The sequence below is a fragment of the Hippocampus bargibanti genome, linkage group LG11 (genome assembly GCF_051943395.1).
Source record: "Hippocampus bargibanti isolate YZ-2025 linkage group LG11, ASM5194339v1, whole genome shotgun sequence".
NCBI classification, from domain to species: Eukaryota; Metazoa; Chordata; class Actinopteri; order Syngnathiformes; family Syngnathidae; genus Hippocampus; species Hippocampus bargibanti.
The window spans coordinates 1,682,306-1,697,677 of NC_142744.1; the positions used below are offsets into that span (position 1 = coordinate 1,682,306).

The 15,372-nt window shown below is 40.9% G+C and overlaps 1 protein-coding gene across 3 annotated transcripts in view; it reads left to right on the plus strand.

The window, feature by feature from the left end:
* Positions 1-15,372, plus strand: part of chd7 (chromodomain helicase DNA binding protein 7) — a 79,860-nt gene that overhangs the window by 13,958 nt on the left and 50,530 nt on the right. For all 3 annotated transcript variants that reach the window (XM_089007863.1, XM_089007864.1, XM_089007865.1), the window contains exons 3-4: positions 1,002-1,330; positions 8,506-8,972. In XM_089007863.1, coding sequence (XP_088863989.1) covers positions 1,002-1,330; positions 8,506-8,972 — 796 coding nt within the window. The remainder of the gene's footprint in view (positions 1-1,001; positions 1,331-8,505; positions 8,973-15,372) is intronic.

The following is a 15,372-nucleotide window of genomic DNA, read 5'->3' on the forward strand; positions in this document are numbered from 1 at the left end:
TTCACTCAACCCTGAATAACTCAAATAGATACAAAGTTAGCAAGCTAGCTAATAGATAACTAATAGCTAGCTAACTTATAGATAGCAAATATATATAGCTAGCTAGGTAGCCAGATAGCTAACAGATAGCAAATAGCTAGGTAGCCAGCGAGATCGTTAGCTAGATAGCCAGCTCAAGTGAGCAACATAATGTAAAAAGACCAGGAAGGACCCATTGTACACTTTCTGATTGACATTCATATCAGGCCCAGCTAGCTAGCTATCAGATAGCTAATACATAGCCAGATAGCTAGCTAATAGATAGCGTATAGATAGCTAGCCAATAGATAGATAATTGATAGGCAGCCAGATAGCTAACAGATAGCCAGCCATCAGCCTGCTAGCAAGCAGGATAGATACCTAATATATCGCCAGCCAACTAGCTAGCCAACAGATATCTAATAGATAGCTAGCCAGCTGGATTGATAGCTAATAGATAACCAGACAGATAGCTAACAGATAGCCAGCCATCAGCCCGCTAGCTAGTAGGATATATAGCTAATAGATAGCTAGCTAACCAGCCAGCCAGCTAATACATAACTAGCTAGCTGGATAGATAGCAGACAGATAGCTAATAGATAGCCAGCCAATTAGCTAGCCAACAGATATCTGATAGCCAGCCATCAGCCCGCTAGCTAGCCAATAGATAGCCAGCCAAATAGCTAGCTAACAGATATCTAATAGATAGCCAGCCATCAGCCCGCTAGCTAGCTGGATAGATAGCTAATAGATAGCCAGCTAGCTAGCCAATAGAGAGCCAGCTAACCAGCCAGCCAGCTAATAGATAGCTAGCTAGCTGGATAGGTAGCCAACAGGTAGCTAGCTAGCTAGCCAATAGACATCTAATAGATAGCGAGCTAGCTGGATAGATAAGTAATTCCCCGTCAGCAGCTTATTTAGCATTTTTGTCGCTATCCGATGATCTCTCCCGACACAATTTCTTTCCATGTTGTTTTTTTTAGGGCATCACGAGGCTCCCGTCAGCCAAGGTGGAGATCAGCATCTCCTCCATCCCCAGCAGCAAAGTTCTCGAAGTGGTCAGCCCATGCAAGCGTCTGCCGGCGCTTTCCAAGGTCCACCTGTCAGTCAGCACGGAGGCCTGCCCCTCAACCACGGCTTATTGCCGCCCACCCAAAACGTTCCGACGACGCACCCTCACATGTCCCCCTACCCCCTGCAGAGCACGCCCCCTCCCCCCAGCCAGGCCTCCCACCATTGGGCGCCGCCGCCTTCTGCCTCCCATCCGCTTGCCTCACCCCCGACCACCCCACAGAAAGTGCCTCATATACAGGTATGTATATATGAATACGTGTGTGTGTGTGTGTGCGTGTATACATATATATGTGTATATGTATATATATGTGGATGTATATATATGTGTGTGTGTGTGTGTGTGTGTGTGTGTGTGTGTGTGTGTGTATATATATATATATATATATGTGTGTGTGTATATGTGTGCGCGTATATGAATATATACATGTGTGTGTGTGTGTGTATATATATATATATATATATATATATATATATATATATATATATATATATATATATATGTACATATACAGTAAAGTCTCGTTATATCGATATCGGTTATATCGATAGTACTGCTTATTACGATACTATTTATGAACGCAAGGAGAAAATTTACATGCCGCAAGATCGGATATATCGATAGTCCGGTTATATCGATATTTTTTCGGACTCCTGAGAATATCGATATAACGAGACTTTACTGTGTGTATATATATACACATACATATATGTATGTGTATGTATATATATGTATGTATATGTATATATATGTGTGTGTGTATATATGTATATATGTGTGTGTATATATGTGTGTGTGTGTGTATATATATATATATATATATATATATATCTCCACCCACAAGGCAGCGCACACGCGTCTCGGCGCCACCAGCGTAATTGCTCCTCCCACTTCACCCCTGCCTCTTTAGAGGAAACCTCCCTTCCTGTCTCCCCCTCCTCCCCCCTGTCTCCTCTCTTTCCGCTCTCTCTGCGGGTCTCTTTTCCCACTCTTATTTATTTCTTTTCATCATTGTTGTGTGGCCAGATGTTCATAGAGATAGTTTCAGAATGAGAGGGGAAAAAAAAAGAACATGGCCGCCTCTTAAGAGGAAGGATGTAGGGAGGGGGAGGAGGGGGGAGAAAGACCTCTGGAGATGGCATCCGAACTCTGTACCCAAGTCCGGTCCTCAAGAGCCGGTTTTCCATGTTCGCATCTGATACCAACTCCAGTGCTATCTCGGCTTACGAACGCTTTAGCTAACAAACTTTTCGCCTTACGAACATTAAATGTGCGAGAATATAATTTGGCATACGAACTAGTTTTCGGGAAACACACAAAGCGTCAGAATGGCTGACGGACTAGTTTTCCGCGGAAGAACATTCAGTGCAGACGTGGTTTGTTATCAAGTGGATACTTTTTCTTTTTTAGGACTGAAAAAGATCGAGAAATTGAAAGGCGTGTATACATTCAATTTATTATTATTATTGTTGTTGTTGTTATTGTTGTTGTTGTTATTATTATTATTATACGAACGAGGTGTGCGTTTGTGTGACTTAGCCTCCCAGTAGCAGTACGCTAGATCGACCATTGCTGCATGTGGCGAAGGGTGTTTCTGTGTTGTCGAAGCAACGGTCTCGGGCAATAGAAGAGGTTGAAAAACTTCTGTTGATTTGGATTAAAGAAAAGCAGCTAGCAGGGGACAGTGTGAGTGAGGGTATTATCGTCCAGTAAGCACGGCAACTTCACTCGGATATCATTAAGAGGCGACGACATCAACGACCATCACAAAGGGAAATAAAACGACTTTATTATACGGTACAATTTATGTATTCTATTGCAATACAATAGCACATTTATTATACATAAAATAAGAATTTTTATTTTAATATATAGCTTTATTTTGTGTAGTTTTAAGGCTTATCTGGCAAAAAAATGTTTTATGGGGACATGGGAACGGATTATTCTCATTTGTAATGGTTTCTTATGGGAAATTAATGTTTGGAAAACACACTTTTCGCCTAAAACACACTTTCTGGGAACCAATTAAGTTCGTAAACTGAGGTATCACTGTATTGTAAGTTTGTAGGATGAGGTATCACTGTATTAGCTTTGCACAAGAATGCTAACAAATCCGTGATAGGCTCCAAAGGGGCTCTCAAGGACTGGAGTCAAACGCAACGACGACCGCAGCGTCGATAGCGACGTGTTGACTGCTAACATCCACATTTTCTGGTGTTGATTTGCGCACTGTTTGCCGCTTGCCCGTTTGCGCGCCGTTGTTCCGTTAGCTTGTTTAGTCGCTCAAAGCCTCCTTTCTCTCCACTCAGCCGTTCTGGCACAATGGCGCCCCTGTAGTCTGGCATTCCCAGATCCAATCCGCTTCCCCTCTGCATTCTCCGTCACCTTGCTTCCCATCCCCCACCCCCCTCCCTCCTCGCCTTTTTGACCTGTTTTGCGGTTGACATTTAAAGGACAACCGACGCCTCCGACAAGTTGTGTCCATAATTTGTCAAATCACTTGGACTGAGCAGAGAGCTATTATTTTATGTTTTAAGACTGTCGTTGAATATTCCGGAAGTCTTGTTTTTGAGTTGGTGACGAGTCCGTACGTGACGTCACTGAAGGAACGCCCCTGACCGAGAAAGCGACACACAATGCATTTTGGGTACTTCGTTTGAACTGCAAATTTTGTGTTGATGGAGAAGGAAAAAACATCAATAACGCGATGGTGAATCGTTGTGTGTTGCACCACGACTACTTTTTGATACTAGTTGACACAAATTCCCAGCAGACAAATCGGCCCATTTCCAACAGAGCTTGGGCGCCATTTTGTGCATTTTCTGGGCACTAGATTGGAGTCCAGACGGCTTGAATTGGTATGGAAGGAGTTTTTTTAATGGATGTCAAACATGTATGCTTTCCTCTTCAGAACTATTTGAATCATATTCATAACTGGATGAGTAAGAAGAAAGCAACTTTTTTTTTCCCGAATCTGAAGTCTATGAAGCCATTGTTTTGATTCTGGAGCAAGGCAGTTTGTGAAGGAGTATCCTGGCGTGACGTCACGAACAAGGGGGCGGGACTTTCTGAATTTGCTTAGTTTTCGAGCTCATTTTGTGGCAGTTTTTGGGACACTTTAAGTCATTTTTATTGCCGTTTTGCATTTGACAAAAAAAAATATCAGCCTGTGTGTTTTGGCTATTTTTGAAACGTTTTTCTGATGTCAGTTAGGAAACAAAAGAAATGGTGTCGGTTGTCCTTTAAGTCGTCGCATTTGATTTATCAAGCTCTCGTGACCTAAAAGCTAGCTTGGCCGGAGATCGCCGACCCACACAACAAACATGGCAGCCCGTTCGGCCATTTGCGATTACGATTCGTCTCTATTCCATCATCATAGTTATAACACACACGGACTGTATCGATACACACCCACACAAAAACGCACGTGCTTTCGTCAGCTGCTCAAGGTCGCAGCTCTGGCGGCGGCGTACTCTGCCATGACCTTTTTTTTTTTCTTCTCCTCGCTACAGCACGCGCTGTTGCGTGCCGCACTCCAGTTGACATATAACATGCCTATCTCACACCTCCCCCACCCGCTCGCTCATGGACTGCGGCATCGAGGAAATGCCTCTCCAATGTCCTTTTTTAAGAAAAAAAAAATAAAACAAGAGACGTCTTTTAGCGAAATAAACCGACCGGTTTAAAAATAAACCCGTCGGCAATGTGGAGTGAAGGCCCCGTAGCGCAATTCAACACATTGGTGCAAATATTTGAGTTTGGTTCCAGTTGGCTGGATCGATGTCAACGTTCATCTGTTTGAAAGAAGAGAAGCTCTCTATGCAAATAAATGTCACTCTCAGCTTGGAAATGCGGCTTTGTACTGCTATTGAAGCTGAATAGTCAGAACAGAGTTAAAAATCGGAATTCTGAGATTAGAGTTGGAATTCTGAGATTAAAGTCTAAATTCAAAGATTAAAGTCAATTTTTCAATTACAGTCAGAATTCTGAGTTAAATCAGAATTCAAAATTAGACATCGGAATTATGAGATTAAAGTTGGAATTCTGAGATTAAAGTCGGAATTCTGAGATTAAAGTCAGAATTCTGAGATTAAAATAGGTTTTTAGATTAAAATCAAAATTCAAAGATTAAAGTCAATTCTTCGATTACAGTCAGAATTCTGAGTTAAATAAGAATTCAAAATTAGACATCGGAATTCTGAGATTAAAGTTGGAATTCTGAGATTAAAATCAGAATTCTGAGGTTAAATTCAATTCTTAGATTAAAATCAGAATTCAGAGATTCAAGTCAATTCTTCGATTAAAGTCAGAATTCTGAGTTAAATCAGAATTCAAAATTAGACATCGGAATTCTGAGATTAAAGTCAGAATTCTGAGATTAAAGTCAATTCTTAGATTAAAGTCAGAATTCTGAGTTAAATCAGAATTCAAAATTAGACATCGGAATTCTGAGTTAATACTCAATTGTGACGATAAAGTCGGAATTGTAAATTAAATCAGATTTCTGAGTTAGACATCAGAATTCTGAGATTAAACTCAGAGTTCTCTGATTCAAGTCGGATTTCTGAGATTCAAGTCGGAATTCCGAGTTAATACTCAGAATTCAAGTTAAAAATCGGATTTCTGAGTTAATAGTCAAAATTCTGAGTTAATAGTAAGAATTCTGAGATTAAAGTCGGAATTTGGAGTTAATACTCAGAATTGTGTGGTTAAAAAAGGAATTTTGAGTTAAAAATCAGATTTTTGAGTTAAAAATCAGAATTCTGAGTTAATAGTCGGAATTCTGAGATTAAAATCAGTTCTGAGATTAAAGTCGAAATTCGGAGTTAAAACTCAGAATTGTGAGGTTAAAGTCGGAATTTTGAGCTAAAAATTGGAATTCTGAGTTAAATACAGTAAAGTCTCGTTATATCGATATCGGATATATCGATAGTCCCGGTTATATCGATACTATTTCTTTGCACGCACGGAGAAAATTACATGCAAACAGGGTCGGATATATCGATAGTCCCGGTTATATCGATATTTTTTCGGACTCCCTTGAATATCGATATAACGAGACTTTACTGTATGTGTGTGTGTTCTGGCTGCCGCTGCATACCCGCAGAAGAACATTTTTGTTCTTATCCTATGACTATAAAGAGTCCTTGAGAGTTTTGAAAGGCGCTTATAAATGGAATGTATTATTATTAGTATTAGTAATTTCTCTTACTATTCGTAATCTCATCATTTTATTCAACTAGCGACCGAGCTAACTAGCTAGCTCGTTAGATGAGCATTGAATGTCACAAGTTTGATTTGCTTTGGCGGTCTGAATAAAATGATGAGGTGGCTAGCTTGCGACCGAGCTAGCTAGCGACTGAGCTAGCTAGCGACCGAGCTAGCTAGTGAGCGACCGAGCTAGCTAGCCATCGAACAAGCTATGAAGCTGGCGACCGAGCTAGCTAGCTATCGACTGAGCTGGTGAGCAAGCGACCGAGCTAGCGACTGAGCTGGCGAGCTAGTGACCGACTAGCTAGTGAGCAACCGAGCTAGTTTTGAAAGACGCTTATAAATGGAATGTATTATTATTATTATTATTATGATGATTTCCATTCCGTTGTCTATTTCTGTTGTCCCCTCGCTCATCCTTCTCACCCCCATTTTGCCTCGTTGGCTCTATCGACGTCTGTCGGCAGGTGTTGGCGCGCCGTGTTTAGTGTGTCGTGTGACCTTGCGGTGCTTGGGTGTGACATGTCTTTGTGCATTAGCTTGCGCCTGATGCTAGTGGACTAGCATCCCCCACCTTCCATAGGAACCACTTGCTAAATTTCAGACACTGTGTTGCTTTTATAATTATTATAATATTTTTCTCACACGGGAGCTAAAATGGCCGCCCGCACCCCGTGACTTTTTGAAGTATGGAGATAATTTATTCGTGTCATGATGCCTGATTTCGCCATCTGCTACTGGGACTCCGAGCAGCTGGAGGAAGAAAGAAAGAAAGGAGTGGAAGAAGAGGGGAGTGGGGGGGCAGCTGGAGTGGCTCTCAACAGCTGGTAACCAGTTTCCTTTCACAGAAAGCAGATATTGGGGCAATAACGGCGGCAACGGCGGCGTACCGAGAGCCGATTGAAATTGCATCGGTGTCTGTCAGCCAGTTTGTTTACCAAGCTTAGATAGAATGTTGCGGGGTAGGAACATTTATAGCACCCGGGAGGAAGAGGAAGTCATGTGACTTCACGAGTCAAGGCTCAAAATAACCGTTGGTTCTTTATTATTATTATTATTTTTTTTGTAAAGAACAGTTTTTGATCATCAAATTTGGGGGTTAATAGTTTTGAGCAGCCATTTTGTTTCTGGTTATTCCTGTAAGAACAGTTTTCTAACTGCGGGACCGGTCGACGCTTGATTGTTTTTTTTTTTTTTACCTGTCGGGGTGAAAATGACAAGCGTGAATATGGAACATTTTTGGATATGAAAACTTTAGCTAGCTGGGTTAAATTTTGCTGGTAAATGAGGTGACGTAAAAGAGAGACGAATCTGGTCATTTCAAAATAAAAGACAAGTTCAACTCATTTCATAAATACAACAGAAATACTTAATTCATTCTTGTGTACCCATCTGAAGCCAAGTTGCGGACCACTGCCTTAGAACATGGGTAGCTCGGTCGTTGGATAGCTAGGTAGCTTGGTCGCTAGATAGCTAGCTAGCTACGTAGCTTGATAGATGAGCATGGAATGTCACAAGTTTGATTTGCTTCCGCGGGCTGAATTAAATGATGAGGTGGCTAGCTAGCGAGCTAGCTAGCGAGTGACCGACTAGCAACCGACTAGCTAGCAAGCGACCGAGCTAGCTAGCAAGCGACCAAGCTGGCGTGCTAGCGACCTAGCTAGCGAGTGACCGACTAGCGAGTGTCCGACTAGCTAGCAAGCGACCGAGCTGGTGTGCTAGCGACCGAACTGCCGTGCTAGCGACCGAGCTGGCGAGTTAGCGACCGAGTTGGCGAGTTAGCGACCGTGCTGGCGAGCTAGCGACAGAGCTGGCGAGCTAGCGACAGATCTGGCTAGCGAGCGACCGAGCTGGCAAGTTAGCGACCGAGCTACCTAGCTAGCGACCGAGCTGTCTAGCTAGCGACCGAGCTGGCTAGCTTAGTGACCGAGCTGGCTAGCGACCGAGGGTATGAAACATTCTAATCTTTTCCCCAAATTGATAACTTCCCCTGAAAGGAAACCATTTTGTCCCTCATATACAAATTTGTTTCCATTTACGTGTGGGAATTATGCGGGTTGAATTGGCTGATTATGTTCAAATGGGTTTGATTTGCGGGAGGCCCAAGTTCAATGTAGCATTTTAATTTTTATTCTTTTTGCCTTTGTTCATTTTGGAGGACGACGTATAAAATGAAGCGTCCTATTTGTCTTTGGTCCTTTCAGCATTCCTCATTGGAGCCGTCTTCCGATGCCTCCGTGGTGCTTCCCGATCGAGTGACCAGCAGCACCGGCGACGCCAGACAAGCCGTCGTCGGCACGCAGCGGCCCAACGACCAGGAGACCAAGCCAAAAAAGAAGAAGAAGAAGAAAACTAAAGTCGAAGATGGAGAAGAGCAACGAAAAAACAGCGCCGCAAAAGTCCAGGAGGACATCAAGTCAGGACTTTCCTCAACAGGGTGCGAGCAGGGTTCCGCCGGCCCAGGAAGCGCAGACGGAACTTCCGCGCCGGCGCCCGAGAAGAAAAAACGGAAAAAGAAACCAAAGGATAATAAGGCTGAGGGAACTGAGGCCAAGGAGCCCAAGGCCCCCAAAATGCCGAAAACGCCCAAGACCCCCAAGACTCCCAAAGAACCCAAGGAGAAGAAAGTCAAGAACTCCACACCCAAGGCCAAGGTGCCCAAAAAGTCCAGGTAGGAACTTTTTTTTTTTTTTTTTTTTTTTTTTTTTTTTTTTTTGCGGGTGAGCAGCGGCAGCCATTCGTGCCAGCGTTCACTCTACCTGGAAATAACAATAGCAAATAGATAGCTAGTTAGCAAATAGATATCAAAGAGATATGTAGCAAAATAGCCAGCTAGATAGCGAGATAAGCTATCCAATAAAAACTAGCTAGACAGATATCTAATAGATAGCATATAGATAGAAAATAGATATCTAGTTCGGTAACCATCCTGCTAGCTAGTTAGCAAATAGATATCAAATAGATATGTAGCGAGATAGCCAGCTAGATAACCCAGCAAATACATAAGTAATAGATAGCTAGATGGCTAATAGCATATAGATAGCTAGTTAGGTAGCCAGCTAAATAGCTAGTTAGCAAATAGATATCAAATAGATATGTCCCAAGGTAGCCAGCTAGATAGATAGTGGGATAAGATGGCTAATAGATAACTAATAGCTAGCTATCCAGATAGATAGATAGCGTATAGATAGCTAGTTAGGTAGCCAGCTAGCTAGCTAGTTAGCAAATAGATATCAAATAGATATGTAGCAAGGTAGTCAGCTAGATGGCGGGATAAGCTAGCGAATAGATAAATAATGGATAGCTAGCTAGATAGATATCATATAGATAGCTAGTTAGGTAGCCAGATAGATAGCTAGTTAGCGAATAGATATCAAATAATTATGTGGCAAGGTAGCCAGCTAGATAGTGAGATTAGCAAGCTAATAAATAACTAATAGATAGCCAGCTCGAGATCTAGCCAACTAGCAAATAGATAGCCAGCCAGATAGCAAGCTCGATAGCTAGATAGCTCATGTGAAGCAACATGGTGTCAACAAACCGGGAAGGACATATTGTCTCATATTATGCATTTTTGTCATGATAGTAATTTTGATTGACAGATTGCCATGTTTTGCGTGCGAATTGTGACAAGTATGTAGAACACGCAAGGAATGCGTCTCTTGTAGATCACGCTGCACTAGTATCATCTTAAAAAAATTGCAAATAGGCACTATACACTTATACTTGGCTTACTGTTTAAACAGAAAGTTAATGGCGGCGGGGGAAGAAGCTGTTTAGATATCTGCGTTGGATTCCAATTTTTAAAATAGGGTCTGGAAGTCATGGTCGTAAGTCGAGTTGGTCGTAAGTCGAGTTGGTCGTAAGTTGGATGTTCCCTGTACTTTACTTTCGAGCGCATCTCAGGAGGGCAATGAGTCAACCTTTAAGGGAATGCTGTTGTCGTTGATGATTTTTGCTTATTTATTTAAATTTTTCAGAGATAAACGTGAGTCATCTGACACACGCACATCCCGTCCGGCGTTTTCACGCGGTAACGTTTTTTTTTTTGTGTTTTTTTTTTTTTTTGCGTCAGAAAACACGTGCAAGAGTTGACAATATTTGCATGTTAAAATCATTACAAAGGCGTCAACGTTGTTATTGGACGGAGGAATGTCAAGGTAGCCTCCATTTTTTTTTTCTTTTTTTTCTTAGCCTTCAGTTTCACTCCCCCTTTTTTTTTTATGCCCTCTTACGGCCGCCATTTATCCTGAGAAAGAAGGAGGAGGGGTCAAAGCTGCAGGCGAGGGTCAATGTGGGGGGTGGGGGGGGCGTGTCCCTAATGCGAATACATGCAACGGCCACTGTTGACGAAATGGGGGCGGGGTTGGTTGCTACCGAGGCGATGAAGGGGCAGGCGTTTTTTTTTTTTTTTTTTTTTTTGTATGTGCATTGGGGGAGGGACCCCCCCCCCCCCCACCACCACCCCTCTTCTCTCTTTGTGGCAGAAAATGGCGTCTAATGATAATGAAGGCCATGCGGCTGATCACTCCATAGCCACAAAATCAGTGTGGGCAGAGGAAATGGGGGGGGGGGGGGGGTTGAGCTTGTGTGTGTGCGTGTTTGTATGACTAGTCTTGTGAGGACCAATAACATTTTATACCACATGTGTCAAAGTCAAGGCCCGCGGGCCAAATCCGGCCCGCCACATCAATTTTTTTCGGCCCGCGAAAGCAAATTAAACTTGTTAAATTCCACGACGATTGCTAAAATCTGAGCCAAAATGTCATATTTTTGGATGTCAACCACAAGAAAAGTCATTATTCTTGACTTCAGATTTGAAAACGATTTATTCATTAATTTGCTGTGTGCTCTATATGTAATATTTGAAGGGATTTAAACATTCTAATGGGGTTCCCCAAATTCATAACGGCCCTCGAGAGGAAACCATAACTACAATGTGGCCCGCGGCAAAAAATGACTTTGACACCCCTGTTGTATACCATACGTAGTGAGGACATTTTTGACAAGTGAGGACCTTTTAGCCGGTCCTCACAAGTTTTTCCTGCTTAAGGCTTCAAGAGGGTCTATATATGCATCTGTTAAAGTTTCATAGAGGTCCTCACAAATTCACCCAAAATGATTTTTTTTTTGGGTGTGTATTTTCATTTCACTTGGACACACACACTTTTTACTCACTGTGTGTGTGTTTATGTGTGTGTGTGTGCGTGGTTAATGAGAGGAAAAAATTCATACCACAAAAGTAAAACGATATGTTAACCAAATTCACAACAGCGGTGAGGACTTTGATTGTACCCATTCAGAGTCCTCACTCTTGCTGTTATTTCAGTTTCAAGTCCACTTTTTGTTGCTTTGTTTTTAAAGAAGTTGAAGTGGGAAATGGGCTGACATTTTAGTGTTCATATGTAACACAAGTTCTTCTTCTCTAAATTTATCAGCAACGGTGGTCCTTACTCCTTATCTGGAGTTACACGGACCTCACAAAACCATTGAAACAGGAATGTGTGTGTGTGTGTGTGTGTGTTGGTAAAGTCGCTCTTATCTGTTTTCAGGCTTTCCTCCATTTTGAGTGGCGGCCAGCAGCCCCCAGGTTAATTTAGCATAATAATGGCTGCCGGCCACTCAACAGCTCCTCTAAAATGGTGCACCAACGCCAGCCCGAGTATTGTTCTTTTGTTTCAGCTCTTTTGCTGACCACCTTTTCTCTTTTTTTTTCTTTATGTTGCCACACTTCTATTTTGGAGAGTGTCTTCGCTCAATATCATATCATGTTTCATTGTTTTTTTTAAAGGTTGGAAGGTTTTTGGGAATTAGGAGGAAACGGCAACACCCGCAGAAAACCCATGTAAATATTCTAATGGCTTCCCCAAATTCATGTTGGGTCCCAGAGGAAACCGTAACCATAATAATCATACATTTCATTTATAAGCACACTAGAAAGCTTGCTAGCTAATAGATAGCCAATAGATGGCTAATAGACAGATAGCTAGCTAGCTAGATAGCCAGCCAGCCAGATAGCTAATAGATAGCAAATAATAATAATAATACATTTAATTTTCTAAGCACCTTTCAAAACTCTCAAGGTCACTTTTCAGTCACAGGATACGTTCTTTTGTGGGTGAGTAGTGGCAGCCACACGCGCCAGCATTCACTCAACCCAGAAGTAACTCAAATAGATAGAAAGCTTGCTAGCTAATAGACAGATAGCTAGCCAACTATACATCCAGCTAAATAGATCGCTAGCTAGCCAGGTAGCTAATAGATAGCAAATAATTAGATAATGTAAAGACATTTCATTTCTAAGCGCTTTTCAAAACTCAGTCACTTTACAGTCACAGGATAAGTTTTTCTGTGGGTGAGCAGCGGCAGCCACATTCACTGCATTCACTCAACCCGGAAGTAACTGAAATACATAGAAATCTAGCTAATATATAGCAAATAGCTAGATAGCTAGCCAAATAGCTAGCTAGATAGCTAATATATAGCCAGCTAGACAGATAATAGATAGCAAATCGATAGCTAGCTAGGTAACTAGCCAGATAGCAAATAGGTAGCCAGGTAGCTAGCTATATAGTCAGATAGCTAGGTTGAGCAGCGGCAGCCACACGCGCCAGCATTCACTCAACCCGGAAGTCACTCAAATAGATGGAAAGCTAGCTAAATAGATAGCTAGGTAGCTAGATAGCCAGCTAGTTAGCGAGCTACAGGTAGTGACAATGACCCAATTCAAATAAATCACAATAACGTCACTTGTCCAACTAATATTATGATTTTTTTTTTTTTACTCTGAAAATGTCAATGGCGTCTTCTTCTAAGTCGTTTCCTGCAAAGCGTCAGACAATGCCGTGTTTTCCTTTGCCAAGTCAGCTCGCTTTTGCTCCTTTGACCTTCTCTTTCCATCCCGTTTTGCTCGCACCGCCACTCTGTCTACTTGTCTCAGGAAGTGCAACTATAAATAACCTAGCGCTTAGCTGCCACGCCCTTCCCTCTCTCTGTGCGTGTACATGCGTGTGCAAACGTGTACATGCGTGTGCACACGCTAAGGATTGTGTTGGCAGTTCACCCCTCCCAATATGTCCAATGTCCGGCCCCACATTTGACTACAATTCCGGGCAGGCCTTCATCCTCCTCCCCCTTAATTTGCAAAGGAAAATGGTGGCTTGACGCATTTAGATGGTCAGCCATGTTTACGCCACTCATTGCTCGGCATATTAACTCATTCGCTGCCAGACGATGTGCAAAAGTGTGTGCACTCCAGCGCCAGGGTTTTTGTCGGCGTCACTTGAATTCTAGGGCCCATAGAATATTGAGTTTTAGGACGACATAAACATTCAATGCAGAGTTAAAAACCTTAGATTCTCTTCTTTCAGCAGAAAAAAAAAACAAGTTAATTCCTAAGTTATATGGGTCTGGAGTTATATGAGCTTGAAATGGGGGTGGCTGTCCAAAATACTATACAAATTGATTTATATAGCGCTTTAACAACAGCTAAACCTGGAACAAAGCGCTAACATGGACAAAAGTGGAAAGCTGCCCCCTTGTGGAAGGGCGAAAAAAAAAAAACACTGCCAGAGGTCTGACCAGTGCTTTATCGCACCCAAGCATGGAAGAAAAAAAACAACGATTTCGTCAATGGTGCTCTCTGTCATTTTTTTCAATTCCTGAATACATTTGTGAATGTCAGTGAATGCGTTCAATTAGATCTAAATAAATAGATGGATAGATCAATAAATGGATGAATGAATGAATAAATGAACAAAAAAATGACTACATGAATAAATAAATGAAGAAAAAAAATAAATGAATGAATACATGAACGCATCAATGAATGCATAAATAAATGAATAAAGAAATTAATAATAATCATTTATAAGCGCCATTTAAAACTCTCAAGGATAAATAAATGAATACGGGAATAAATGAATACATGAATGCATAAATGAATACATAAATACATGAATCAACGAATAAATGAATGAACAAATGAATAGATGAATACATGAATAGATGAATAATTTGCTAAATGAATAAATAAATGACTGAATAAATGAATGAATGAGAATAAACGACTAAATAAATGACTAAATAAACGAATACATAAATGAATGAATGAATAATTTGCTAAATGAATAAATAAATGACTGAATAAATGAATGAATGAGAATAAACGACTAAATAAATGACTAAATAAACGAATACATAAATGAATGAATGAATAATTTGCTAAATGAATAAATAAATGACTGAATAAATGAATGAATGAGAATAAACGACTAAATAAATGACTAAATATACGAATACATAAATGAATGAATGAATGAATGAATGAATGAATAACTAAACAAATAAATAAATGAACGAATGAACAAATAAATGAAAGAAGGAATGCATGAATAAATGAATGAACAAATGAATAGATAAATACATGAATAGATGAATAATTTGCTAAATGAATAAATAAATGACTGAATAAATGAATGAATGAGAATAAACGACTAAATAAATGACTAAATAAACGAATACATAAATGAATGAATGAATGAATAATTTGCTAAATGAATAAATAAATGACTGACTAAATGAATGAATGAGAATAAACGACTAAATAAACGAATACATAAATGAATGAATGAATAACTAAACAAATAAATAAATGAACGAATGAACAAATAAATGAAAGAAGGAATGCATGAATAAATGAATGAATGGGTGCGGCTTGGTGGGCAAGTGGTTAGCACGCTTGCGCTTCACAGTGCAGAAGTCGCGAGTTCGATTCCGGATCGCGTGGTGGACTCACTCATTGTACAGATGGAGACAAAAAAAAGAATCAATTTGTGAATGAGCTAAAAAGCTAATAAATAGCATAAAATAAAACCAAAATCAAAATACAAAATCATCCTTCTGTTGGCGGACCCCGGCCGGGTGAGGTGGTGAGTGAGCCGAAAGCTAATGATTTGATTTGAGGCTCACTGCCAATCGGCGGTTCAGCCATACGGCGGCAAGGAACAAGGGGCAGCAAAACAAAGATGCTAAAAAAACCATTTCATTGATTTTATGATTATTTTTTTTCC